At 40.9% G+C, this 27,652-nt stretch overlaps 1 protein-coding gene across 5 annotated transcripts; it reads left to right on the top strand.

The window, feature by feature from the left end:
- Positions 1-27,652, top strand: FSD1L (fibronectin type III and SPRY domain containing 1 like). 5 transcript variants are annotated; one of them, XM_042028143.1, is made up of 14 exons: positions 1-104; positions 4,503-4,598; positions 5,519-5,650; positions 6,181-6,282; positions 8,753-8,775; positions 11,743-11,864; positions 14,719-14,928; positions 15,256-15,354; positions 16,714-16,840; positions 18,539-18,571; positions 21,758-21,852; positions 22,286-22,537; positions 22,880-22,968; positions 24,377-27,652. In XM_042028143.1, the coding sequence occupies exons 1-14, from the start codon at positions 90-92 to the stop codon at positions 24,494-24,496; spliced, it is 1,515 nt and encodes a 504-aa protein (XP_041884077.1). In that variant the 5' UTR covers positions 1-89; the 3' UTR covers positions 24,497-27,652. The 5 variants fall into 5 exon arrangements, with proteins under 5 accessions (XP_041884077.1, XP_041884076.1, XP_041884081.1 ...); XM_042028142.1 differs by having other exon boundaries at positions 21,755-21,852; XM_042028144.1 differs by lacking the exon at positions 1-104 and adding an exon at positions 396-479 and having other exon boundaries at positions 21,755-21,852.

Genomic DNA, 27,652 nt, shown 5'->3' with positions numbered 1-27,652 from the left:
GGGCCCTTATCCCGCGGGAGCGGCGGGGCCGGGAGCGCATCGCCGCACCCGCGTCCCGCCGGCCCTGCCGCCGCGCCCTGCTCGCCGACATGGACGAGGAGAGGGTGAGTCCCCGCGGGGCAGGGCCTGCGGGCCGCCCGGGAGCCCGGCGGGGCTTTTTCCCGGCGCTCGGCCTGGGAAGAGGGGCTGTGCGGGAGGGAGGGCAGCGGCGCGGGGGAGGGATGCTGGCGGAGTTCTGGGGGGACCCCGAGTCCGCTTCCCTCCTGGATGTGTCTCTCTCTCTTTCTGGGGACATTCCAACCCCACCTGGCCGCGTTCCTGTGCCACCTGCTCCAGGTGAGCCTGCTTTGCCAGGGGGGTTGGACTGGGTGATGCCTGGAGGTTCCTTCCAGCCCTGCGTATTCCACGGTTCTGGAATGAAGTGCTCCAGCGGTTGAGGAGCTCTTTCACGCTGCGCATTCCTGTCATAAGTAATTATGGTGCGTGCATAAGCCCTTCTGTTTACTGTTGATGTAATCTTGTGTTGAAGGGAGCTAATGCATAAAAGGGTTTTGTAGGCGATTTTTTTTGTTGTTTTCTTCTTCTTTTTAAAAAATTTTATTTATTTATTTTTTTAATTCCCTCCTTCCCTTGCTTGCCATCAGACCCCTCGGGGAACTCATTGAAGAGCAGAGATGTGCCCACCCAAGCGTTGGGGCTTTCTAGGGCAGATACCCCCTCCCTGTAAAAAGTTGTGACTCAGCCTCTTGACTTCCAGTCCATCAGTGCAAGAGGGCTCTTACTGTGTTCTGTGGACCCTGCGCTTTCCTCAACTTAGGAACGTGTGGGGCCTGAGTAACTTAGTGCTGGATAATGGATTGAAATTTACAGATCAGTGTAATTTTGTCGTGCTAAAGTCGAGCCTCATCCTCAGCGCTGTAGGAGTTAGTGGGAAATCACTGAGGAAATTAACTCTATCCCAGCCACAAAAGAACCTGGTGTGAGTTCACAGCTGGCAGCCCAAGGCTTCAGCAAATCCAGCTCCTGATCCGAAGCAAGCAACACTCTAAATCACAAAATACTGTAACTCTACGTAACTCATTTTACATAAAACTTATTTATGCTAAGCAGCTAGTATCTCTGGAGGTGTGCTTTGGAAGGTGGGATGTGGAATGTCATAAAAAGTGTGCTTCTGGTAGAAACTCTGTGAGTTTGGGTCTGTCTGCCTTTGCCTGCTCTGTGTGAAATTTGTCCCTCTGGGGGAGGGCTGCCCCTGTTGTGGGTGCTCTAGGTAGATGTTTCTGAGTGGGGTCACGGATCATATTTGAATTCCAGAGGTTCTGAATACAGCAGTAAAACTGCAGTGGATCTCGTATTTTACAGTGCTTTCTCTACCAAGGATTAACTTGCTAATGTCACCTGTTCTGTACGAAGTTCTCCTTCAAACTCTGGCAACTTCCCTGTGTTGACAAGTGCAGGAGATTAAATTGATGGGGGCTAAGTAAGCATGTCCTCCTTGAAATTTGATCTGGATATGAAGGTTATAATGTCGCATGATTTTGTCCTGGGCCCAGCACTGCTTCAGGAACTCTTCTGCTTGCAGTCAGCTCCTGAGCCTTCAGTATGATCTTGAGCAAGTTCATAACTCGCTTCTTATACAGAACTGCTGTGATTGTTTAATTTATCAAAATTTAGTTTTTATGAGGTGCCTGTCTGCTTCAAGAGGTGCCATGTCGTGTTAGTTACTCACTATTCAAAGGAGGGTGTTTTGTTTTTATCCACCCGTCAAGACTACAAACGACATGTTGTAGGGCTTCCCATCCTTTTTCCTATCCTTTTTTACTCTTTATCCTCTGCTCATCCACACTCTTGCTTCACCAAAAGGAAAGAGCAGCATGAAGCTCACTGACAGCAGCAAAAATTACATCTGTGATAAACATTTCGTAATGCTTCGAAAATCCATTTGAAACTGACCTCACATAGAGGTCAGAGAGAAAGCTCAAAGAAAATTGCTTGTAATAGAATTCTGTGAAATACTGCATTTATCAGTGGGCAATAGAGTTAAATGTCTTTTAGTGCAGAAATGCCAAGGAACTGTGCTGGGCTTAGTGCTGTTGAAATTCTTCTGTAAATTAATGTAGAATGTAGGCCTCATCTGCTGCTTACCTTGGTAATTTTTCTAGAACTCTTTGTTCTGTGAAATTATACTGACTTCTCAGAAATTCCCCTTAAAGGAAGAAATGGCAACATCGCAGCATGTTTTTAATTTGGCATGTATGGTATGTCTGGAAGGAAATCTATGTTCTACATATCAGTATTAGAAGATTGTGTTGGAAAATAGAGTAAGGTAGTAGTTCCTAAAAGCTGCCTTCTTTGTTCTGGTGGTTTGTGCATTGGTGTTTTAGAAAAATTCTGTCTACTCTTGGTGGGTACTTTTAAAGGGCATTCAAACTCATTAAAATTTCACCAAACCTGGTTGAATTTCTTGACAGAGGAATTGGCAGCTTACTTAAAAAGAGCCATACCAACCCACATTTAGTCAGTTAAATGTAACTTCAGGTGAAAATCTTGTTTAACAGCTGGCTTCCAGTTGCTGCCCTGTGCTTGGCTGTGTAAAGGCCTTGTAAATGTTCTTCACGTGTAGCTGTTTTCCTTTATTCGTGATGTAGCTATAAAACCAAGCATCATTGTTCAGCACTACACGCAAGAACACTTTTCCCCCATGTGTTGCAGCTGAGTAAGCCCTAAGATCCGTGCTGAAAGAGGATTGTGAGTTTTCCGTGTTCATCCAAATTGACAGTTGCGCTCATAGGATCTAAGGCTTATCTCCAGGCTATCTGGCCTGTGAAAACAATTGCCTCTGGTCAGTAGTGAATGCACAAGCAGCTGGCTGGACAATGGCTATTCATCTGGCATTCTGATGTGTACAAAATTGCCTTCAAACATTCTCAGTTTTCACCAGACAGGAAAAGGTTCAGTAATGAAGTGGTCAAGGTTTTCTGTGCCTCTGTTTCTGAAAGAAGCCAAGGTCTTGTTTCTGTTCCCCCAGAGTCCAGAACTGAGTCATTGCTGTTTGACCTGTCACATCTGTATGTAACGCTATGTAACACCATCAACACCTGTGGTAAAAACATTAAAATTTGTTTTTTCTACTCGTGGTTTAACTTCCTGAGTATGACACTATTAAGCAGGAAGGGGACTGGAATACCCATAAACACTTCATTGCAGATTTGTTGTGAGCTGCCCGGGAGGGGGTCACAAGAAAGAGGAAGGGGCACAGCTTAGGACGAGTGGAGAAGTTCCTTAAATCTGATGTAGTGTTGAGGTTCACTGTGGGTGTTGTGAAAGGATAAAATATTTTTCTTGCTTTTTAGCAAACAAATGTGATCTAGGTAGTACATGGTTATTAAGAAATTGCTTCTGGGAGGGACTTCTGCAACATCCCTTTGGTGGTCTGGCTGTTTCCAAGGTGTGTTTATTATTTCTCTGTGCCGTGGTTTCCTAAATTTCATCAAGTTACAATGTTAGAATGAGCAATTGTAACTGTAGGTCAACTGATTAATAATATATTAATTAAGATAGTGTTTACCTGTCTTTTTAGAGTTACATTTGCTTCTAAAACTTGTCAGCCAGCCTGAATTAAATTACAGAACATTCTTAGTTAACTCCTCATCTTTTATTTTTGCGTAGATATGCTGATATGCTTTAATAATGTAACTTGACTTAATTTTATCTACCAAGCATTGATGTGTTTTTGTCAAATTCTTGGAATATGTGGCTGGCTGCTCAACCAAGTTAGACTTGGTGGTCCTATTTAATTTAAAATAAGTTTTGATGTACTTTAATAGTTTTGCTGGCTTGGTATGTGTTTTTTGTAAGCTGAATCTACTGCTGGAATGCATATCACTGACATAACCTTGATTCTCTTTCTCAGCTGTCAGTAAGCTTTCCTCTTTGAGATCACTTTTAATTTGAATATAGAAATTACTCACCCAAAATGTTTTCCCACTTGTAGAATAAGTTTACAAATTGCTTTTACAGATCTATTCTGTATATAGAATAAACTGTGAGTCTGGTTGTTTCACACTAGCTTCTTTTGACACGAGGAAATCTTACCTTTTCTTCTGGCTTTCCTTTTACCAGCTTTTAAAATTTTCTTTATTGGGTCTCTGTTTGACTGCACAAGCACCAGCTTTCTCATCTGGAGAAGCTTTGTGGTGCCAGTGGGTGTTTTGGTACAGGTGACTTGTGTAGAAAAACATGTGAAATGGTGGGGTATCTTAAGGCAGGTTCTTGATTTCTCTTAGACTAACACCTGGAGATCTTTAATTGGGTAGAATGCTTCCTAAAGCTTTAATACTCTTTCTCTGTACTGAGAAAATGCATTTCCTGATCCTGTCTAAACTGAATTTGCTGCAGCTGGAGTGTCTGTGATGAATTTTCATGTATGTTGAAATGGTGATGATTTTAAAAAACTGCAGGACGGTTTTAACATCTTCTCTCGCTTGTTTTTGTAATTCTAGGAGACTCTGCAAAGGATTGTCAGTACTCTAGTGAACAAAAATGATGAAATTCACAACTTCATTGACATGCTGAACCATACAATATCAAATGTTCAGGTATTTATGTTAAGTCTCATAGCTTGTATCTGAGAGAGGGCACCTTTGCACTTTCATTAGGCTCAAACTGGGTAGTGTCTAAAGGATGGGCTGTAAGAGTCAAGTTCAAAATACATCTTCATATTAGAAGTGGACAGAAAAACGTTTTATTTTTTAGGTCTCTCTCTAGATGGAAGGTGTGGTAGTCTTGCATTTTCTGTGAAAAGCTTTTGTAGAACTTCATTTGTGTGGGAGAGAGAATCTTCAATCTGATGCAAGATCTGAAACTCCCATTAGTGGGAAATAGTCTGGATTTTCAGACTTCTGCTCTGTTTGGCAGACTGAAAAATGATACTTGAGAGGAAATTCTTCACTCTTTCTCTTTTCAGCAGTTTCACATTGTTGGGCTCAAGTTTAGAGTTAGACCTAAATGTTAGAGCATCTGCATGGGTGAGGTTCATGTTCCCTTGGCTGGTCAGTCAGCCCAAAGTTATTTCATCCTAAAGCTGAGCCAGGTTGGCTGCAGAAATGGAAATTATCCAGCAGATCTTTAAACTGCCTTCTTGAGTGTAGTTTTTAGTATCAAATGAAATAATTTTATTTGGAACTGGGTAACTTCCTCTTCCCAAACATCTAGCAATCCATATACAATTGTGAGAGGGAAATCAAGGCTTTTGGCATGGAACAAAGTTGCCACGTGTGCTGGTTCTGTGGAATTTTGAGTATCGTGGAATTTTCACAGATCTCAGCATTCAGTGTCCTGATGTAGAGCCTGCTTAAGAGACTGTTCCATCTTTCCTAATTGCTTTTTACCTTTTTGATAAGATGAGAAGCAGTCACAAGGTAGCCAGTGGTCATGGCAAAATGTGTGGGGAATAATGTGACTTTCAACATCTTTGCATTGTTTCCAGTGTTAACAGCATCTTCAATTCTCATCTCAGGTAAACTCTTCTAATGCCATCAGCGAGCTGGATGAGGAGTTTGATGGTCTGTATTCTGTACTGCATGAGATGAAGGGGAGCATGGCGAACACTATTCAGCAAGAAGAGGCTCGTAAAATTCAAGCTCTGCAGGTAAATAAATAACTCCTTCTGAAAAATGTTGCAGCTACATAGAAGCATTTTTAAACTTCCTCTGTTCCTGTTATGCTATCCCCATTTGTTACACAGCAATATTGATTTTCAGGATTGTCTTGTGACAGTTCCAGAGCTGGTAAAGTCACTGCCTTTTTCAAGGCTGTTGTCACACTGTCATTCAGTGATGAAGTGCAGTCCTGTAAATAGAAATTGTAGTGCACATGAATGTAAGTGTTTATTTCTCTGCTTTCTGAAACCCTGATGCTGGGGGAAACAGGGCATTGAAATTAAATCTGGCTTTTAAGTTAGACTTCAGCTTTTTCCCCCTTGGAGTTGTGGGATGTGCCAAGTATCACTGTGCACTTGCCAAGCAGAGTGAAGTTAGGGCACTGTCAGAGGCCTTGGTTATATAAGGGAATAAGTTGTCACAGATGCATAAAAAATCCGTGTAGTTCCTGGGACTGGTGCTTCACAAACCACTGTTTTAATGGGAATACATCAAATTATTTTTTCTGTTTTTGCTCCAGGATCAGCTGAGCCAGTGCAGCCGTGCCCTGGAGAGCTCAGAAGAGCTGCTGGAACTTGCTGTCCAGTCGTTGGACATAAAGAACCCTGTGGAACTCTTAGAGGTAGAAAATATTGACTGGATGTGTGTGAGACAAGTGTTGGCATCTGTCTGAATTTGAAATGTCCTTTGCATTACTCTCCTGGACACTGCAAACTTACCAGGTGAACTTAGAGTGAGGACAGAGAGGTATCTAAAAATACAGTTATTGCTCTGCTGAAAAAGCCAAGTTAAGCACTGTAGTCCTGAATTTTTATGCAATTTCTGATAAAAGAAGTTGGGTTTTTTCCTTAGTTAGGGTGGGGGGAGGGAATACAAGGCCTTCTCCTAGACAATTGATAGGCAAACTTGCAGGGATGACCCCAGAAAGTGAGGGTGAAATGACTTGTATCTAACTGGAAGAATATACTTGTAAATTAAGGAAACAGTTCCACATATACAGTGAATCAGTACACTAATGCTTGCTGCAGTAATCCTGGTGGTAGCAGTGGGATCAGCCACGCCAAATCCAAGCCCAGCTTTTTTTTCTCTTTGCATTTTAATGGAAACAAGCACACAAATCAGTTTAAAAGAGCAAGGGGGAAAGCTGTCTTCCTGTGTCAGTTTTACCTTTTGGCTGCATGTTTGCGTGCTGTCATGCTTTCTGGGTGTCAGCTTTGATTTATTTGCTTTTAAGAGCAGCAATTCCTAAACACTATTTTTTTCTTTAGCTGGAGCTGTCCTTTCTGTCTTGTAGCAAAAAATTAAGCTAGCTCTTGAGTGCTATGCAAAATGCAGCTTTGACTTTCTTGGAAGTTGTTCTGTTTCAGATCTCTCTAATGCTTTTTTCCAATCAAATACACCAGGGAAAGCTGTCTGAACATTTGCTGGGGGGAAGCCTCTTCAGATTTGGAGTCTGAAGCTTAAGATACTGAATCCAATTCAATGAGCTCTAATATGTAGGATTTGATACTGGTATTGCACTTGTGCATTTGGGGATGACATTTTAAGGTAATACTGCCTTGGCTATTAGGCAGCTAATTCTATTACTCTGCTGCTAGGAATAGCAAGTGTTTGTGAAGGAGCATCTCCAGCCCTGACTCCTGTATTGGCACAGATTTTCTTTGGATGCTCCAGTAAATCAGTTCAGGAACAACTAGTATAAGATTATTTTTAGATTTTTTTTTCTATTTTTTTTTTGGTGGCTTTACTCTGAGTTGATTTACCTGGAAGTCAAAAGAACATGAGTGGAAGATTGCAGGAGGGTTCAGTGGTTAGGTAGGATGTGATCAGACACTGCTGAGCAGCTCCTCTGGAGTGGGCTGATCCTTCTCTGTCAGTAGCTTTGAAACAAACTAAAGTCAATGAAGTTAAGCTGGGTCTGTCTTACAGAAGATGTTGAGTCCTGGCTACCACATAGTTTACAAGACATGGAGATTAAACCCAAGGATTTTGTTGTGAAGTAGCTCTGTTTTATCTGCAGCTGTCATGTAGGAAAATCAGTCAATAGTTCCTGAAATGACTTTGTTTTGAGATAAAATAAAGCTACCTCTTAAGCTAAAATATTTCTAAGCAGTTGCTTTATTTATTCCTGCTTCCCACTTTAGGAATATACGATTGGTTTTGTAGCAGTGACAGCCTGATTTCCTATTTATTTTTTTCAGTGTGATTTGCATTTAGTGAAAAATTGGAAAGTTCTCCACTTTTGACTTCAGACTGGGAAGCTGCCTGATGATTCTTGTCTCTTTGAAAGGGAAAATAATTCAGCTGAATGAGCAGCTAGATCAAGGAGCAATGTTAAATCCAAGCCTGGATTCAACAGGCACAACCAAGCCCTCACTACTTCAACACTAACCTTTTGTCTTAGGTTTGCAGCTCCTTTTGGTGAAGGAGAGGGATTTTTGTTTTTCCACATGCTGGTTGATGTTTATCTTTTAGATGTCATCACTTCTGCATCTGTTTCAGTGTTATCATTTGAGAAGAGCTGCTTGCTGTCCTTTTTGAATGCTGCCATACAGAGAGAGTCTTTTGTTATACTTTTCCAACAATACTTCCTAACTTTCAGAGGAAAAGTTAGAATAAGTCGTATCTTTTCTTATTTATCAGGGCATGCATGCTGTGGTATGTAGTTCAGCAAGTCAGGCATGGTTACTTGACACTAATAACCACTTCTTAGTTTTAAAGAAAACACTATGTCAGTTAAATGTTTTTGACTTGGTTCCGTAGCTCTTTTAAAAAGCCACGGAGAGTAACTCTGATTGAGAGAAGTCTGGAAATACTAGGTCACACTCAAAGTTGAGTAATTTGGAATTGGTTCGGTGTAGTTCTGGAAACCAGGTTTTTTTCCCCAGATACTATGGTGTTGCTGTGCTAACCCATGCTATTAACATGCTTCATGGGACAGTTTATTTTGAGGAAAATCTTAAACTTTTTTTGAACTTCAACTCTGAGCAATGCAGCAGAGATTGTTCTTGGCCTTCTTGCATGTTACTGCCATTGATACTTGCATGGAAATACTAACTACTTTCTCTCTCTTCTCCCTGACATGCATCAAGGCTGCCAGACAGATCAAAGATAGGTACAGTACAAAATCTATCACTTTTATGTCTTTGGATTAATCTTATCCTTGAAAATGCATTTACTTTGAAAGGGCCATAGTCAGCTTTAATCAAATTAATTGACTCTTTCCTAAGTGTTAGTTATTACAACTTTTGAGGGGGAGCTAAAAACTTCTGTGCTGCTCGTGTAGTGTTTTTCTTGGCTTTTCATAACTTTAAATAAAAAGATGTTTTTGATGCAGGGAAGTAGAGCTCTGCATCAGCTGGTGCTGTAATTATTAGGTCTTCAAATATAAATGTATATCATTAATTATTATTGTTAATAAGCTTATTTGTTATTAATACCTCACGGCTGAAATTTAATGGTGTTTCAAGCTGACTCTGCCCCTTCAAGCTGTGGGAGAATTTTGTTGGTTTGGTTTTTTCCCAAGTGCTTAAAGACTTTTGCTAGCTAATTTTCCTTCAAAATGTAAAAAAATGTTGCTGTTGAAGTACTTCTGGTGACACTAGTGACCATGAAATTATTATTTCTGGTAGCTTTTCTTTGAACTATTGTTTAAAAAGCAAAACTTTGCTGTTTCAAAATCACTACTAAGGCCATTTTTCTTCACTTGGAAGAATGCTAACTCTATTCCAAGAGTATGACCTTCTGGTTCAGAAAACCTTCTATGATGTGCATAGTATTTTGAGAAGCAGCTCACAGGATGTTGTTGCTCTTGTGGACAAAATAGGTTGGCTTTCAATGTACAGGTTTTTCAGTGAAGGTCTGATTTACTAAATTCTCTGAACCTCTGTGTAAAATGGGTAATTGTTAGATTTTAAATTAATCTTTGCTTTTCCAAGGGTGAATATTTAGTATCCATAAGAGATCAGAGGGATAGCGGATAGTGTCAGTGATGGGACTCTTAATACTTTTTATCAGTAATAAGCATCCTCTTCTGGTTTCTCAAAATTCTCACCAAATCCTCTGTGGTTCTCTGTCCAAGACTGGTGTCTGAGCAGAAGTTAAAAAGATGTCTGAAGCTGACTGTTCCCTGGTGTTCTCTTGCTGCTAATCAGAGGATTATTCTTCCTTAAGGAGAGATTTACTCTACCCATCTGGCTGAACACTAATGTGCTAGGCAGCCCATACTGAATTTCAGAATGTGAGCTCTGTCTTGGGAGATCAATTGAATTGTCTTTCATGATGTTCAGCTCAGTCTCATAATTGTCTCCTATCCCAAAATTGCAAAGCTCATCACTCCTGACTTGCATATATCTTTATTATTAAACTTCACGTTTCCTCCACCTTCCCCATTACCAGATTTTTTGGTTTTTCAGTGTTCTTTGAGGTATCTGTGGTTAGTGCACAACCTCTCTTACATACTAGTGAAGTGCAGGAAGTGGCATGCCTTAGGTGTTCTAAAGGTGCCACATATCTCTGGGTGTAAAATGGATCCATGTCTTGGCAGTTGACTTTTGTGGTATATATATTACTTGGTAGTTGAGAATCTTTTTTTTTTTTTTTTTTTAAAGGAGGAGTTGAGACCTCTGTGCTGTCTGAATCAATGTTACTCAAAATCTGCTGCATGGCCTGGTGTCTTCATAGATAGATAATAATAGGAGAGCCTTTTTTTTTTTCTTTTGGTGGTGTAGTTGGAGAACAGAAATGACTTGAGGTTGTTCAGAATAAGTACTGAGCTAAGATTTCAAGAGTGGAAATGGGAGCTGTGCTTCACAGAATCCCAGGATGGGTCAGGCTGGAAGGGACAACAGTGACTCATCTGGTCCCACCTCCCTGCTCAAGCGAGGCCATCCCAGAGCACAGGGCACAGGATTGTGTCCAGAGGGTTCTGCAATATCCCCAGTGAGGGAGACTCCACAGCCTCTCCTGGCAATCTGCTCAGTGCTTGGTCCCTGCACAGGGAAGAAGTTCTTCCTCATGTTCAGAGGGAGTTTCCCAGGCATCAGTTCCTGCCCATTGCTCTGGTGCCATTGCTGGGCCCCACGGAGCAGAGCCTGGGCCCTGCTGGGGGCAGCCAGGGACACCCAGGGCTGAGGGCCCCTCTCAGCTGGGGCTCCTCTTGAGGCTGAACAGCCCCAGCTCCCTCAGCCTTTCCTCAGCAGGGAGATGCTCCAGGCCCTTCCTCAGCTCCACAGCCTCTGCTGGCTCCGCTCCAGGAGCTCCGTGTCCCTCCTGTGCTGAGGAGCCAGAGCTGGACACAGCGCTCCAGAGCTGCCTCCCAGGGCTGGGCAGAGGGGCAGGATCCCTCCCTGACCTGCTGGCAATGCCCTTCTGAGTGCACCCCAGGATCCCATTGGCCTCCTTGTGCCCAGGACACTCTGCTGGCTCGGGGACAGCTGTTTGTCCCCCAGGACCTCCAGGTCCTTCTCTGCAGAGCCGTGTTCCAGCAGATCACCCCGGCCTGTGCTGCTGCTTGGGGTTATTTCTGCCCAGGTGCAGGACCCTGCATTTGCCTTTGTTGAATGGAAGTTCTGGTCTGGTACTTGCATGTTCTAATCTGCAGCTTGAAAACAAACTCTTCATCCCCTGATAAGGTCATAGATAGATATAAAATCGGCATAGTCAGGTTGTTAATTGCTGTTTAGGAGTGCCTAAACATGATCCTGAGTCTGCACTACTTCAGACTTTTCATACTTGCTGAATTTATGTCAAGTGATACGAACTTTGTTTTGTTTCTTATCCATGTTTTTTGTCACTAGTATAAAGTCTTAAACTTTTCTTTAGCCACCTCGTTAGTATTTATTTGCTTAGTAATATGGAACAGCTGGTAGCTCACACCATTATTCTGAGACAGTCACATTAGCAAAACTTTCTATTTTGAGTGTGCTGAATGACAAACAATTATGTGTTAGAAAAATGTTCTGATCTTTGATCGGTAGTTTGACGTCAGTGATACAGATTGTCCGACTGCTGTTTTGGAAAATGGGATACAGGACTTGACAATGTAAAATACATTTTGCTAATGCTGCTTTCTTGGCTTTAGTGTCACAGTGGCTTCAGCATTCCGCCTCTCTCTGAAACCAAAAGTCAGTGACAGTATGACTCATATGATGGTGGACTTCGCTTTGGAAAAGCGCATGCTCCAAGCTGTGAAGTTTTTGCCAGGTAAAATCCATACCCAGTGAGTTTAATTTGTTGCTATGTGAACAACTTGCTGTATTTAAACCAACCAAAGGACAGCCACACCTCTTGTGCCCTAATAAGCAAATTTTTCAGAGTACCTAAACTCATTCTTACTCATTGTATGTTAAATTGAGTACCTTGAGGGTGAGAGTTTTCTAGTTTTATTGAGTTACTTTCTACATAAGACAGCATTTTGAAAAATGCCATTGGTCTCAGAAATGAGAATGAATCTTCCAGACCATGTTTTTTCCTGAGTTGTCAATTCCTCTGTGCTCCATGAAGTCACCTGAGGTTTCTCAGGACTATCTCTGCCAGCTTGATGCTGAGTGACACCCCAGAGTCCTGCTCATGTGCTGGAGTGTTATGTGTGGAACTGTAAACTAATGCATTGCTTACAAGAGTGGTGAAATGATCTGAAATACAGGAGATGGACAGTCTATTAGTACAGTGATATTACCATACTACAAAACGTATATTAATCCATCTACTACTGCTTGACAGTAAACCTAGGTGCATTAGACCAGTGTGTATCTTTCATACCTTTTTATTCCTATTGGTTTCCTATTTAAAACACTTTGCCCTTGGCTGTTACTGAGAATATATTGACAAGAACACTGCTGGCAGGGGTGTAAAGTTGTTTCATCTCTAGGTCACAAATGCAAATCTGTTAAGGACTTGGCAGCATCAGTTTTCATTTCTGCCCTATGTGTTGCAGATACAATATGGGGTAGCAGGTGTAGTAAATGACCAGTGTTATTCCTAGTGGTCAGCTGGCAGTGTCCAGGCAGAAATTCACCTTCTAGTCTTGGACTCTGAGTGTCAATCATTGCCCTGCATTTCACAGCTAAGGGAACAGTGCACATGTTGGGATTGGGAGTGTAAAGATTTAACAGCAAGTTTGAACCAAATTTTGCATCTAGATAAAGGTATTATTTAGTATGACCCATCTTGTACATTTTTCCTTGTCAAATACGTAGGAATTTAAATTTGGCCTCTGACTTGTAAGCAGGAAAATTGACTGTCTGGGTATCAATCTTGCTTTTTCTACTGTAGTGCCAAGCGTCCAAATTACCCAGACACCAAAAGTTCAAACTGTTGCAGGCAAATTTGCACTGAGCAAATCTTCATACACAATGAAATACTAATGTCCTAGTGTGGGAAGTTGACAACAGGTTTGGTGTTGTGGTAGTTTGAATACTGCTTGCCAGAATTATGCTTAAGACTTGGTCACCCTGAGTAGGTGGAAGACTCTTTACCTGGTATCTTACACCATGATAAAAATAATTGGGGTAGTTAACTAAACTTAGAGACACATATGCTGAAATAATTGTCCTAATCTTAATTTTTCTTTGAAGGGATCTTCTCAAATTATTATTGGATGACTTTAAAGCTTGGTTCAAATGGATGTAATTAACACTTGAGACTTCTTTGTACTTCAACCCCCAGCAGGCACCACACAGGCAGGATAGGGAAGAGAATAAGAAGGGTAAAAGTGAGAAAAATTGTGGATTGAGATAAACACAGTTTAAGAGGTAAAGTAAAAGCTGTGTAAGTGACTTAATTTGCTGCTTACCATGGGCAGGCAGCTGTTCATCCATCCCCAGGAAAGCTCCATTCCCTATAGCAGAGGGTTTGGAAGACAAGATGCTGTCACTCCAAATATCTCCCCCCTCCCTTCCTTCCCCCCACTATTTTATACTCTGAGCATGACATCCTATGGTCTGGAATATCCTTGGGCCAGTTGGGGTCAGCTGGCCTGACCATCAAGCATTTAAAACCTGTACCCCCAGTTTCAGTATAAGTTCCTTCTTGGCTTAAACTGCAGGGATGTGTGAGGGCAAAAGGGTTTGTTTTAGTAGTGCTGGGTTAAAATATTGGAACAGATCACAAAGATAAAGTGTGAAGGTAGTGTTCATAAAGCAAATTAGGCTTTCTGCTTCTGGTGGACCTGCTGTAGCTAGGAGGGGTTTGTGTCTAGATAGAGAAATTACACATCTCTAAGTGACTCAGCTGTAGGTAATGTGAAGCTGATTGTCATCAGTCATTGTGGAGGGGACTTGTGGTGAATAATCTGTTCTGGAAAAAGTTGTTTCAACTTTATCAAGGCGACCTGTGTGAAGTTAGGACTTCGTCATGGGGACCTCTGTAGAACAGCACAGTTAAGGGTTTGAGTGTTCAGAAAAGAGATGGCTTTTGACAGACAAAATCTGTAGGCCTATCAGTTCCACAGATGCATCAGTATTCTACTTTTTTGATGTTCCTGCTTGATACATTGACTTGCAGGCCACCTTTATATCTATTTCAAGCTATTGTCAATGCTGAAACAAAGGAAAAGGGTGTTGCAGACCTGGCCTCCAAAAAATGAAAACAGTAAAACCTCTTTTTCAGTTCCTGCAGAAGTCTTCCTTGCATGTCCTTTAGGCACTGCAAATAGTACGTATATGCCTTCTTTTTCAAAACTTTTTTCCAGAGACCTAAGTGCTCTTTGATTTCACAGAAATAGAATTCTGTTGTCTGTAAACAAAACTTCAGTCTTTAGTGGGCTTTAGGAATTGTTTCCCCTCCTTTCAAGACAAAGGGATGAAAAAGTAAGAAAACTGGGTAACTGAAGAGAAGCTAGTGGAAAATATTAGTGTCTGTAGTGATGGAAATAAATGTAAGTGATGTTGTGTGAGGGGTGCAGCTGAACTTGCCTTCCAAAGACTTAGAAACAGAAGTTTGCTTCCTAATGTTCTTCCTGTGTGGTATTTATTCCAAATGTAGGTTCACAATTGTAAATCTGCTCTACTTGAGCCTTCTCTTCGTTAAACTGACCTGTGTGCTTGTCTTGCTGCAGTCCCTAAAGCTCCAGAGATAGATGTAGCAGCATGTCTGGTTGCTGACAACTGCATCACAGTATCGTGGAGAATGCCTGAGGAGGACAGCAGAATTGATCATTTTGTGCTGGAATATAGGAAAACCAACTTTGATGGGCTCCCTCGACTAAAAGGTGAACAGCACTGGGAGCTGGTCGACTACATTAAAGCTACTCAATACACATTATCAGGTAAAGGGTTTTTATACTTCAAACCCAAACATACTGATGTAACTTTTTATGCTTGGAAGTATAGCAAAATGCCCCTTTTTCTGCATGTAATGAAGCTGCCATTATATCACATTAGTCTTGGGTGCTTTGTACAATAACAGTTCTGTCTTTCGTTTTGACTTGAATGTTTTGCAAAACATTGTGTGCTAAATAAATTTCACACAGGTATTCAAGCATGATTTTTGAAAACTGAGATAAATGCAAGACTGCTGCATGGGGTAGATCTTAGTCTTGTAGGAGTTGTCAGTAATCAACATGATTTCAAGTTTCTAAACATTCACTTTGTAGGTCTGAAATTTGATACAAAATACGTGAACCTTAGAGTACAAGCTTGCAACAAAGCTGTGGCAGGTGAATACTCCGACCCTGTGACTCTGGAAACCAAAGGTAAAATTTTAAAAACTCTTAAACCTTATCTGTGGTGAAAACCCTGCGCTTGAACTCCTCTGCCTTTGTATATGAACCTGTATGTTCAGTCTGCTGAAACACTTCCTAAGTGGAAAGGAAAACAACTGTAAAGGATTAAGAAGCTTATTGGCACAAAGCTGCCCTTTTGGCATTCAGACCCTGAAAAAATGGGGCAGTTAATGTCACTTTCTCCAAAAGCTTGGTGTTGGTTGCTCTGAACTTTGGAGTGACAGTCCCATGTGCTGCTGCATGATGCCAGCATACAGCGCGAAGAAGGATGAATGTTGTGGATGACTCTCAGGGCATCTAAACAGTTGGTGTGATTTTCCTGTTATTAGTGACAGACACAGCTTTCTCTAACTAGAAGTTGCTCGAAAGGGTTTTCTTGACTTTGTAGCTGCAATTTCTAAAAATTTCTTAAAAATACTTAAAATTGTCAATACTTAAAAAGTTGGCAGCCTCAAATTGCTGAAGGTGAATGGTCATCATGTTAGAAATCAGCTGATCTGGGAATTGTTAAGTTGGCTTCCTAACATCATTTCGTAAATAAATTGAAAGAGAAATTTCTTGGAAGGAATGTTTTGTGACAGAACAGAAATCTTTACTATTAAGGTAAGAGAGTGATCCTGAGGCTTGATTTACAGCCAGGTCTGGTGTAAAGGGCAAAATCAGTTGACTGGTATCAACTATATAAATTTATATAAGTATAAATTCTGTTCCTTTTGAATGTTACTTCATAAGAATAAAGCTATATACAATTTGAATGAGCTGAGGGGCATTCTGGTAACTTTTCTAGGATTATTTTAATACTCTTAAGGAACAATTATTATCAGAGACATAGTACCCATTTAGTAGTCACATACTTCCCTACTCCAGTGCCAGAAAAGTAATTCTGATTTTGATTGTTTGGGCAGTTACCAAGCTTCCCATATTGTTTTCATTATTCCTGGGTGAACACTTAATTCACTTTCCTTAATAATCAACCGGTAGAAAATCAGTTTCCTTGTCCATGGGCTTAAACCGACTGTTGTTTACACTTGTGCATTTTTGAGCTCCGAACTCTTTAAAATAAATCTCAAGTATATGTTCTTTCAGGGTCAGACTGTAATATCTGATGGTATTAGGACATTTATAGAACAGTCTGTAAATACATTTAGGAAATTCAGCCTGTTGTATTAGCTTTTTGATTGCAACCGTGAGACTGAAAAGATGATGTTTCCATTGTGTTCAGTAAAACTCTGCTACAATTTTACTACTGCTTGTATCATTTTCTGTGAACAGCCACCACTGGGAGAGAACATTGTACCATTTCACTGTTTTCTATTTTGTCTTGACCAGCATTTGTGTTCAGTTTGGACAGTACTACTTCTCACCTGAACCTGAAAGTTGAAGACACCTATGTTGAATGGGATCCTACTGGAGGCAAAGGCCAAGAAAAAATAAAAGGGAAGGAAAATAAAAACAGGTAAGAACTGTTTTGTTAGTATATGGGATATCTCATCTGGCAATTAAAGGAAGAGGGCAGGAGGGAATTAAACTACTTGAGGAGGGTGGGACATGGAAAGAATTTTCATTCAGAAATGTTTCTCTGGAAGAAATTTTAATTTTTTAATTTTCCTTCCTCTGTCCCACAGATGTAGAGGCTAGAATTGTGTCAAAATTGTTAAATAATACCTACTTATTTTAAAAATGCATTTGTTAGGGTATCATTCAGTGTGGTGAGCTAAAGTGTAGGTGTGGTGGATTGACCTTGGCTACCCACCAGGTGCCCACCTGCCTGCTCTATGGTTTCTCCTTGTCCTGGTACCAAAACCTTGCTACGTAAGTCCAGGACAGTAGATAAGGTAAATGTGAACAGGCAGCTGATGTAATTCTGTGTTTATTAGTGTTGGAGGTTGGTTCTGGTGAATAGACAACATTTCTACTATAAAAAAAAAATAAGGAAAGAGCTGACTGACTGCCTTGTCCTTTTGAGAAAGAAAAGGTTAAATAAAATTGATATGGTATGTAGGTGATGTGTGAATGTATCTTAAACCCTCATTGGAAGGGAAAAGGTACTGATAAAACAGCCACAAAAGGTAGTGGATAATGAAACGTAATTATTGTGGAAGTGGTAGCTCTAAACATACTGTTTTCATCCAGGAAAAACACTTAACTTCAGCAGAGCTCTTGGTAGATTGTTAGATGTCTGCTCTTCTGAGTCACAGGATAAATACTGTTGGAAGAACATTTAACTTTGTCTACTCTGGCTGAGCCTTGAATATATCCAAGGATGAAGAATGTGTGGATGAAGAATGCGTTAACTTGCTAGCCCTCTATTCCAGGCCACTTTTATGGGAGGGGAGGAATATCCTGGTACCTGAGTGGAGTTCCCTGTGGTGCAGTGAGTCCCAGGTGCCTCTCAGCCATCAGTGTGACCTCCTCTGAGGAAAGGCTGGCTTGATCTTCCCTGCTCCCTTTCCTGTTGCCTTGTTAAAGACAGCAATTGGTTTTTTTCTTTCTCAGGCTGAGCAAAGCCAACTGTGTTTCTGTGCTTCACATCCTTAATTGTGGTGTTGGCTTTCCATGGGATGTGCTCTGGTATGTCAGGGTATAAATCCAAGGAAGCCAGACCTGGACACAGGAGGGCTTCAGGGTCAGTCTGACAGCTGCCAAAAGGAGAGGAGTCGTCACTTGCCTTGGGCTCCTGGTCACTGTGTTGTGGCTGCAGGCTGGATGTGGTTGACCACCTCTGCCACGAGGGTGCAGGGTGCTGTTGTCAGTTTCTTGCTTCCCAAACTCTCAGTGGCTTTTCTGCAGAGCTGTTCTTCCCTCAGGTGTCCCTCAGCCTGTCCTGCTGTGTGGATTTCCCTCACCTGGAGAGCTGTGAGCCTGTTGTTCAGCTGGATCTGTACAGAGCCTATGGCCCCACTCTCCAGTTTGTACCTCACCTCTTGGGCTTTGGGGGTACTCGGTGGGAGTGGGTCCACACAACTGGCTACTCCCTCAGCCACGAATTATTGGCTTTCCACATGCACACCTTGAGATAATTTATGAACAAATACATTCTCCATAGGCATATATTGCCAGAAGCATGACAGAATTCTGTTGGGATTTTAAAAATGGGGATAATTTGCTGTAGTAATGGAACAGCTCTTTAATGACGACTTATTTCTGTCGACAGTGGCCAGAATCCTCTGCTGAAGAGCAATAGAAGGTGATAATATGTCTTATTCCTAGGATCTAGCACCTAGTTTTGTTGGGAATCTCTGCTACTTTCCTTTGCTTGATGTCATGAGAAACAAATCTAATAGCCTTTATCAGTAACAGTGCACATGCACATTTAGAAGTTACTTTGCAGTTTATTTTGGATTCACAGAGATTATGTATATATTCTCCAGTGACTGGAAGAGAGTCTTTCTGGAAGGATTCATCCTAATGTGTATGAAACCTGATTAGAAATGGTTGGAAGGGCATAATATATTTTTAATAATTGTCCAAAGATCCCTGTTATATACAGACATATTAATGCTTTCTTAACCCTTTGGCATGTTTTTTACAAATACGGTAAAGATCTCCTTTCTGAGAACTTTAAAATAATTTTTTTGTTCTTATTTTTGAATCTGAAAACCTCTTTGTTTCTGAACTTGTGCTGTAGCTGTTACTAGACATCAGAGGGTAAGAAGTAAGTGTTATTACATGTTTGAAGAGGATGAAGCACAATGGCATGTGTTAAAAGCTTCATGGCCATTTGAATTGCAGAACCAATTGTTCAAATGAGAAATCCTGGTTTTTTGAGATGTAAAGTTAGGTAAAATATTCTCCTATTCCTTGTGTAGTTGTGCTTTTTTAGTGTCACATTTTTTCACTGTTTTTCACCTTTTTGAGAAATTACTTCTTCTATTTTTGCTCTCTTGTTCTCTCTTGTTGGTTTAGAAGTTGTGGGACCAAAAGAAATGCCCAGGATCCTAATTTCTTACAGGTTTTATTCCCCTGTATTCATCTATCAGGTGGATCTATCCCTGATTTGAAATCATGAGTAAAGAAAAGCTTACGTAAAAAGCAAAATGAGCTCTTGAAGCCATGCAGTGTCAGTAGTTCTACTACACAAAGTATAGCAATTTCTGCTAAACTTAGTTTTAAAACTAAGGAGCTACTCCTACTTGCTCAGCTCAGGGAATTTAATATTTTGGTCTCTCTCTGTAGCTGTCAGTAGAGAACTTCCCAAGTTCTTGGCTCAGCTTTCTTTGGTAGAAGGACATGGTTGCACATTTAACTTTGCATCTCAGACTGACCTTTTCTAGCAGGGGATTTAGATGAGCTTTGTTCTTGTAGGAGGCTTTTGTTTCTTCTTAAAAGCATCTGTGAGATGCCTGCATTAGAGGGGAAATTTGGAGCTGGCTCCATGGGAGGTGGGGAAAAAAAAATTGCAGTATAGTTACTTTAAACAGCATATGTGCAGTTTTTAAGGGTTGGAAACACATGATGGCAACAAAATTCTTAATTATCTCTAATTTATTAGACCAGAAGAAAGCCTTTCAATAATTTCTGATCTCCTTCCTTGACATTTCTTCTCCAGAAGAGAATACATCTTGCTTGGAATATGTTCTGTTTGCTGAAATGGATGAGAAAACAGGGACTAATTGCAGTGCTGTAGGCAACAATCCTAAACAATGAGACAAGGATATCTGGCCACTGAATTGTGGAAGAAATGTGTCAGTTACTGGCTAATAAGGACTGTGCTCTACTGAAAAATGGGCATGAAACTGACTTCCTGCTATGAAATTTGCTGCCTTCCATTGGAAGGGAGACTTAAGCACTGTGGAGGAAAAAAAAGCCTGAGCAACTGTTTTTTTTAAGCTTTTATGTCAAATAGTCAATGCAATTTTCTGAACTGATAAAGGCTATTAAATTTTGAGAGGACAAAGCACATGCAGTGGCCATTTACAGACTTGAACAAAATAAATGATACCAAGAAGCTTTTAATGCTTACTTAACCTTGAGAAAATTCTAGCGAAGTGCCTGCATTTTTTACTGTGATTCTGTAAATGGCCACATTGCTACGTTGCTTTCTGCATAACCCATTTTTACTGGGTCTAATAGAAAATTTTCAGCAGCGTTTGTTTGGAATGTGAGTGGATGATGTCTGATGCAGATGAAGCAGGATGGAATCTGCAGAGTGCCTCCCTCTGAAATGATGCTTTAATTCTTGGCTTTTTTTTTTTTTTTTTTTTTTTTTTTTTGTTCATGCTATCACTTGCTAACTTTTTCCTTTGGTAAGTAAACTGCAGCGTCCCCCATGTTCATAAAATCCAAAAGCACTTGATGTGGTTCACCTGCACAATATACACCTTACCCCCTTCATGTAGCTCTTGTGAGCAATTTGGAAGCATAGTTGTCTTCTATTGCATGCTAAATGGTGATGCTCAAGTAAACAGCTTTTTCATCAGTGATTTTTTTGCAGACTTCTGTAAATGGAATGAAACAAACTTGGTCATGAACTAGATTTTAGCATACTTATATATGGCAGCTTAGTATCACTTAGCTTTTGATTCCCATGTGACTTTATTTTCATGATGGTATTAGGCAAAAGGGACATTTCCTAACCTTTTCTGAAATGGTTTATGAGAATAATGAATGAATTGGAAAGAAAACAAGCTGAATTTCACTGTATTAATGGACATGAAAGTAGCAAGTAGCTTTACCAAATTGTAGCTGAAGAAGTTGGAGAGAAAACTCTTCTGTGGGTGGTATCTCTTCCAAAGCTAATGTGTGATATACTCCAGAGGATGAGAAACTGAAAATTACTTATCAAGTGTATTTCAGAGACTGCCATTGTACTTTTTTGGGGTTCTTGTCAATGAAATTAAACTGTAAACCGCACAGCTATTTCTGAGAAGTTAGAATTCTTTGCTACTGATTGCCTTTAAAATAGTAATCAGATGTGATTCTCTGTCTACTGCGGAATATTGCAGATAGTCTTCACTTGGCTTAGTGGTTAAATTATTGGTAATTCTTTCTGAGGGCCTAACCGAGGTAAAAAAAAAGCTTGAAAACCTCATTAGGTTAAAATTATTCTTTTATACAACTGATTGCTCATTAGAATATTCCCCATCCCAAAGTGTTTCATTCAAATCACGTGCCACACATCTGCTTTTTTTCCCCCCCTCTGTTTCCATTCTCAGCTGCCTCTGAACTTGTTTTGTACAACACTTTGTACGTTTTGTTTGTCTGTCACCTCTTCCCTCTCAGCCCCTGTGCATGCATGCTGTTAGAGGCATGAACTAATGTGTCATTTCAAGTGTTTGGGTATGTCTCTTGCACCTGATGGACTCGGGGACACCTGAGTGTGCGTTTCTGTCGCTGTGTCCAAGTTTTGAGTGGTTCATCTCTCCTTTAGAAGCAACACAGCGTCTCCGAAGAGATCCACTAACAGCCCAAGAGCCTCGGCGAGGGGCGGCCGGGATCGCTTTGCTGGTGAATCCTACACAGTGCTGGGTGAGTTGAACTTGTTTGCTCTGTTAGGAAAGGGCAGATCAGGCAAGAATTAGAGGGAAAGTTTGTGATTGTTCAAGGCTGTGTACTCAGCATTGTCCTGCCCAGAGCACTTTGCCCATATGACACCAGATTTTTGCATCTTCAACTCTGCTCTTTATTACGAAGCTCTTAGTGACTGACATTCATTGCTTTTAAGCATAAATTGGTGTTAAACATCTTGTGATGAACAAGGTAAATACAGTCTCATTATTCTGTTTTATATTTATATTCTATTGTACAATTTTCTTATTCCTTATAGTTCAGATTTTATCTCTTTGCCTTAAAATAAAGTAGAAAAGGCAGCACTGGTGCCTATTTGGAAGGCAGCACTGTAATGTACACTCAATTGTAATTAATTACACTCAGTTGTAATTAAATGTATCTCTCTTGGTAGGAGACACTGCTGTTGAAAGTGGACAGCATTACTGGGAAGTGAGAGCCCAGAAGGACTGCAAATCCTACAGCGTGGGAGTAACATACAGAAACCCGGGGAAGTTTGACCAGCTGGGAAAGACTAATTCCAGCTGGTGCATCCATATCAACAACTGGCTGCAAACCACATTCTCAGCAAAGCATAACAATAAAGCAAAGACTCTAGATATACCTGTCCCAGACAGAATAGGAGTATACTGTGACTTCGATGGAGGTAAATTACACCTTTAGGAGATATAGCAAAAAGAGTTAGCTACTATTTCTGTTGAGTTGGAGCAGTGCAAAGCTGAAGAGGTGCATTACTTCCAGACTGATCCAGTCTTGTATGGCAACACAGAGCCTAAGTGCTTGTCATGTCAAACGCACTGAGTTCATCTGTGTGACAGAGCTACTGAAATTCACTGAAAATAGTGAATTTTCACTCTTTTGGACTGCACTTAGTGCATCCTGGAAACAAATCAGGCTTTTTTTGTACAAGTTAGACAGCCAACAGCATCATAGCTTAAACTATGGTTAAGCTGAATTTCAAGTTGTTTTCTCTCTCTCTCTCTCTCAGGTCAGCTGTCATTTTATAACGCAAACTCAAAGGCGCTGTTACACACCTTCAGAACAAAGTTCACCCAACCATTGCTACCAGGCTTCATGGTCAGTATTTATAAAGTCTTACAGTTTCTAGCACTGAATTCAGATTTAATTTCTTTTTTTTTTTTTAAGAAGGAAACTGGAAGCACTTGGTTTGGCTGACTGGTAATTTTTGAAAGTGTTCAACTATTTTCCTTTGGATGTCATGTGGTGTTTACAGTAGAACCCCGGCAGGACTCTGCACTGGGATGTCTCAGCTATGTAAACAGAAATCATTAAATTTGTGTATGGGAAGTTAAGAGTACCTTGCAGTGGCTGATGAGCCTGCTGCATAATTGATCCAAACTGATGGAGTCCAGCATGCTCTGAGCCATCAGAGCAGGTGTCATGGGACAGAACAACACCAGAAGTTTCCCAGTGGAAAAAAGTCTCCAGGTTTCACAGCTTTAAAAGCTCAGTGGGAGTTTCTTGCCAGTCGGTTCAGTGCTCTCTTTTTTGTGGCTCTAAGCTAATTGGCAATAACTTTCAGCAGTGTTAAAGGCTCAAACCTTGCCCAAAATGCACAGGAGGAGGATTAGTTACTGAGTATTAGATTCTCTTTAATGATTTAAGTAATTTGTTTAGCTGAACTGGGAGGCCTCAGCTGTGTTGTAAGGTGCCATAAAGTGCATCATGCTTTGGGAGCAGGGTGTGTAGGCCTTGGATTTTAACAGGCCTAGATTTTTTTCATGGCTGTTTATTTGCCTTGCTGATTCTTTTCAGCATGGGGGGAAGAGAACAGCTTGAGAAATGCTGGGATACATGTGTTGGCCATCCTATAGCATAGCAAAGGCTGACTCATATAAATTCATTTCCCAAGTCATATGGGGAAACAGTAGCTTGCCAAAATTCAGGCTATCCCTCTGTACCTCACACAGCCAGCTCCTCACACGGAGTGACAGCAGCCTTATTAGCTGAACAGGACAAGTAAAAATGACAAACTACTTAATTACACCTCTCAAACTTACTTATAAACATGAAAATACAGCATTCTTTCATGTGTAGAGTAGAAGTCACTGGTACCTGTGCCTCTGGAGCTTCTCAAACACTTTTTGTTTGTAATATGTTTAGGCTAAAAAATTTTAGCATGACATGGCAGAAATAAGCACTGCTTTCAGGCACTGGAGCATAGTGAGAGTTGCTTTTCATTGTCACTCCACTTGCTGCTGGCACACTGGCCTTCAAAGAATTTTTCTAGTTAGGAGCAAGTGGTTTGAGTACTAGGTCTTGAAGCATAGTACTAGTTATGAAGCATAGCATGTGAAGCATTTTAGAATTTATGGACTAAAAAATTAGCATGTCTGTGATTGGAATGGTTTACAGAGTGCCGTGACAGAAGACAGGCAGCTGTGTTTGTGCTAGTTAATTGTGGGATGGGAGGAGAGACATGTTTGGTTCATAATGCAGATTTTTTTTTTCTTTCCCCCTCCAGATCTGGTGTGGTGGGCTCACAGTGAGTACTGGATTGCAGGTGCCAAGTGCCGTGAAAACTCTTCAGAAGAGTGAAAATGGATTGGGTGGTTCAACAAGCAGCCTGAACAATGTTGCCTAGTAATGTCTGTTCAACACTTCTGCTGCTGAATGTTTTTGTTTTTCTGTGTAGCTACTATTCACAGAAGCTTGTGAACATTGGATTTTGCTGGGTTTGCTACCTTCTGCTGTTTAGGGCCTGGGTGCTGATAGTGCAAAGATTTGGGACTAAAGTGTTAGGAACCAGTACTGGGAATCCAGGAAAATGTCAGAAAGCTGAACTGTTGCCTACTTTAAAAAAATCAAGAGCTGTAACTATGTACTTTTCTAATGCTGTATTCAAGCATTTTGTTATGGACTTGAATAATAGTTTTGTTACAAATACTATTTTTCTGTGAAGAATATAGCAAATACCAGTTTTTAGCTCTCCTAATGCAAATTACTTAACTATGTATTTTATTACTACTAGGCTTCCCATTAGAAGTTGTGATTTCTGAGATGCATTTTGAAAACAGACTGATTTGCTGGCCTAGCCTAGCCAAATATCACAGCAGTGTGGTTTCAGAAGGATATTATAAGAATGTGTAGGCCTGGTATGAAGAAACAGTAAGAGCAGGCTGTGATGATTCCCCCCCCCCCCTACAAAATCTTCCTATTTTCCATGGGTAACTCATTTTTAAAGTGGTGTATATTGAGATTAGCTCCAGCTTGTCACAATTACATCAATTACATTCTAATTACATTAGAAAATTAAATATGTATAGATGTTCCATTACCTTGACTCCTATCTGCAAGCCTAGTAAAACAGTAGTCAAATGATTCGTAGTAATGGGAGAGCTAAAAAAAGAAAAATCATGTTATATTCTTCGTGGAAAATCCCAGTTTGCCAGTGGGAATTACTTGGTTATTATAGACTTTTTTAATCTGCTTTCTTCCCTCTAATCAAGCCGAGGAGCATATAAGTAGTTTTCAGGTACACTCTTAAATCAGGTGTTTCCTAACTGAAGATTTGTTTTCTGGTATCACCTGAAAACTGTTATAAATTCATGGTCCATAATGATTTGGCTCATTTACTGCTGGGCCAGTATAATTTTTCCTTCCATGTATCCTTTAGCCCATAAAACCATTAACATCTAATGATGTCAAACCTCAGTATTACCAATGGCTCCTTTCTGTCCCTCACAATTTCTCAAGAGGAGGAGAAATTCCTTGAGACACCTTCTAATAAACTGGCTATGATGTTCAGTGGAAAGTTAACAAGGAAATGTAATTACCTGTTCTCGGAAGTGTTATTTTTCTTGAGGAATCATGAAGTTGACAGGTTGGCTGAGCCCTAAATGTTTATTTTGTATCTGGAACTTGAGCATCTCTTAATTATTTGCATTGTGAAGTTGTAATCTCTCTTTGCAGAGGAAAGTACAAAATAGTTCCCAGTTTAACTGTACCTTCTTCTGCCTGTTCTGTTGCTTGGGCTTTGGGACAAAGATACTCAGAAGTGACGTGGTTCTTGGTCAACAGTGTCTGCATCTGTTTCACACATTATCTGCAGATGTTATTGTTATGCAAATAATCTGTGTATAATCTTTTCTCTTTCCATTTTATTGCAATGGACACCTGACTAGGAGTTTTTTGGGGATAAACTGCTACAAACTCAGTTTTCAACCAGTTCTAGTCCAGGGCTGTGGTACACAGACACCAGGACAGACTGGCACCTCCTTGTCACCACCCATCCACTTGTCTTGATCTTGGGTGTTCAGCTGCAGTTCCTCTTCAAATTTCCCTTTGTGGAAAGAAAGGGGATGTTTACAACCAGCTAATGTGTAGTGAGAACCATGAGTATTTTCCAGCCCTCCACAAAAGCATTTTAATTATGAAGCTGTTTTTTTGTTTGTTTGTTTTTTTTTTTTAGCAAGTTGTAGTGTAATCTGCGAGGTGAATTTGATATGCACCAATGTAAAAATGTAATTTTTCTTTAACAGTTAGTTAGAGGAAAGCTTGGAAGTGTTTCATACTGTGACTTGTGACTTGCAAGTTTTGGTTTAACTGATGTCCTAGGTGAACTTTAACATGTGACTTTTTACCCTTAAAGGATGGGTTTGTTATATAATAGTTTGCACAGATGTCAAATTTTTGCTGCTAACATCTAGTCCAATTGTTTTTAGTAACTGGGGATATGAAGAATTGCCTTAAGCACTTTAGATATTTTTCTTTTTAGACTTTTTTCTTAACTAGTGTCTCTCCAGCACCCATCATCATAGGAAGATGAGTGACACCACACTGCTCCCAGTGTTGCTTTTCGTTGCAGTTGGTGCAGGGTTTGTGCCTGCAGCTGGGCAGGGATACCTGGAGCCTGTGGAGTTACCTTTTCCTTTGTGAATCCACTTTCAGGGATTTGGAGAGTGGTGGTTCCTTGGCAGTGGATTAGACTTTTTGAAGGTCTGTAGTTTTGCCCTGTAGTTCAATCTACCAGGCACGTGCTTATTTACTGTTAATTACTCTGGAGCTGATACTGCGTGGTGGCTAAAAAGGAGCTTTCTGTTCTATGACCAAAAGGAGATGCTGAATTTTTTTTTTTTTAAGTACTGACTGCTGGTATTCTGAAGTTACTTTGACTCTGAAAGCCTGAATTTTGAGGAACTAAAGGTTTTCCTTGAGGTTTTCATACATCAGATGAGCGTAGCTCCCATTGTCCTGTGGAAAACTATGAGGTGAACTGCAGCTAGGGATGTCAGTGTCAGACAGGATAATTAAAAAAACAAACCAACAAACCATCCGGGGATATAAATACTTCTGCAAATACCAAACAGCCAGGGCAGAAGTTCATTTCTTAGAAACACAGGAAAAACAGAGGCCAGTGTACAAATCTTGTTTCCTTACCCCTCCCACGTTTGAGATGGAGACGGGGGGAACCACCTTGGGAGTATGTTGGGCTTGTCCGTGTTTTTATTTTGAGGCCTGCGGGGTGTTGGATGGACGCTGACCGTGACTTGTGTTGGTGTCGTGCGCCAGCGTCGCTATTTTTTTGGGTGTCCTGTGGCAGCGGCAGCCCGGCCGTGGGTTTCCTTCGGAGCAGAGCCCGGTGCTCCCGCAGTTCCCGGTGATTCCGGCGGCCGAGCATCCCTGGGTCGCACCGCGGGGTCCCTGCCCGGAGCCCCCCGGCATGGAGTTGTGTGTGGGGGGGTGGGGGCCGCCCGCGTGTGACGCGATGTTTTGTACTAATACAGAAATTGCAACCCTG

The sequence above is a fragment of the Corvus kubaryi genome, unplaced genomic scaffold (assembly GCF_017639235.1).
Source record: "Corvus kubaryi isolate FWS band 111438036 unplaced genomic scaffold, C.kubaryi_AGA036_p1.0 37302, whole genome shotgun sequence".
NCBI classification, from domain to species: domain Eukaryota; kingdom Metazoa; phylum Chordata; class Aves; order Passeriformes; family Corvidae; genus Corvus; species Corvus kubaryi.
The sequence above is the reverse complement of the archived record's forward strand: the minus strand, read 5'-3'. Positions and strand labels throughout refer to the sequence as shown.

Excerpts from the sequence above, each read along its gene's own strand:
- FSD1L (XM_042028142.1), top strand. Across the intron at positions 8,776-11,742 it reads GCCAGACAGATCAAAGATAG|TGTCACAGTGGCTTCAGCAT; the intron begins GTACAGTACAAA and ends TCTTGGCTTTAG. Across the intron at positions 22,969-24,376 it reads CATTGCTACCAGGCTTCATG|ATCTGGTGTGGTGGGCTCAC; the intron begins GTCAGTATTTAT and ends TTCCCCCTCCAG.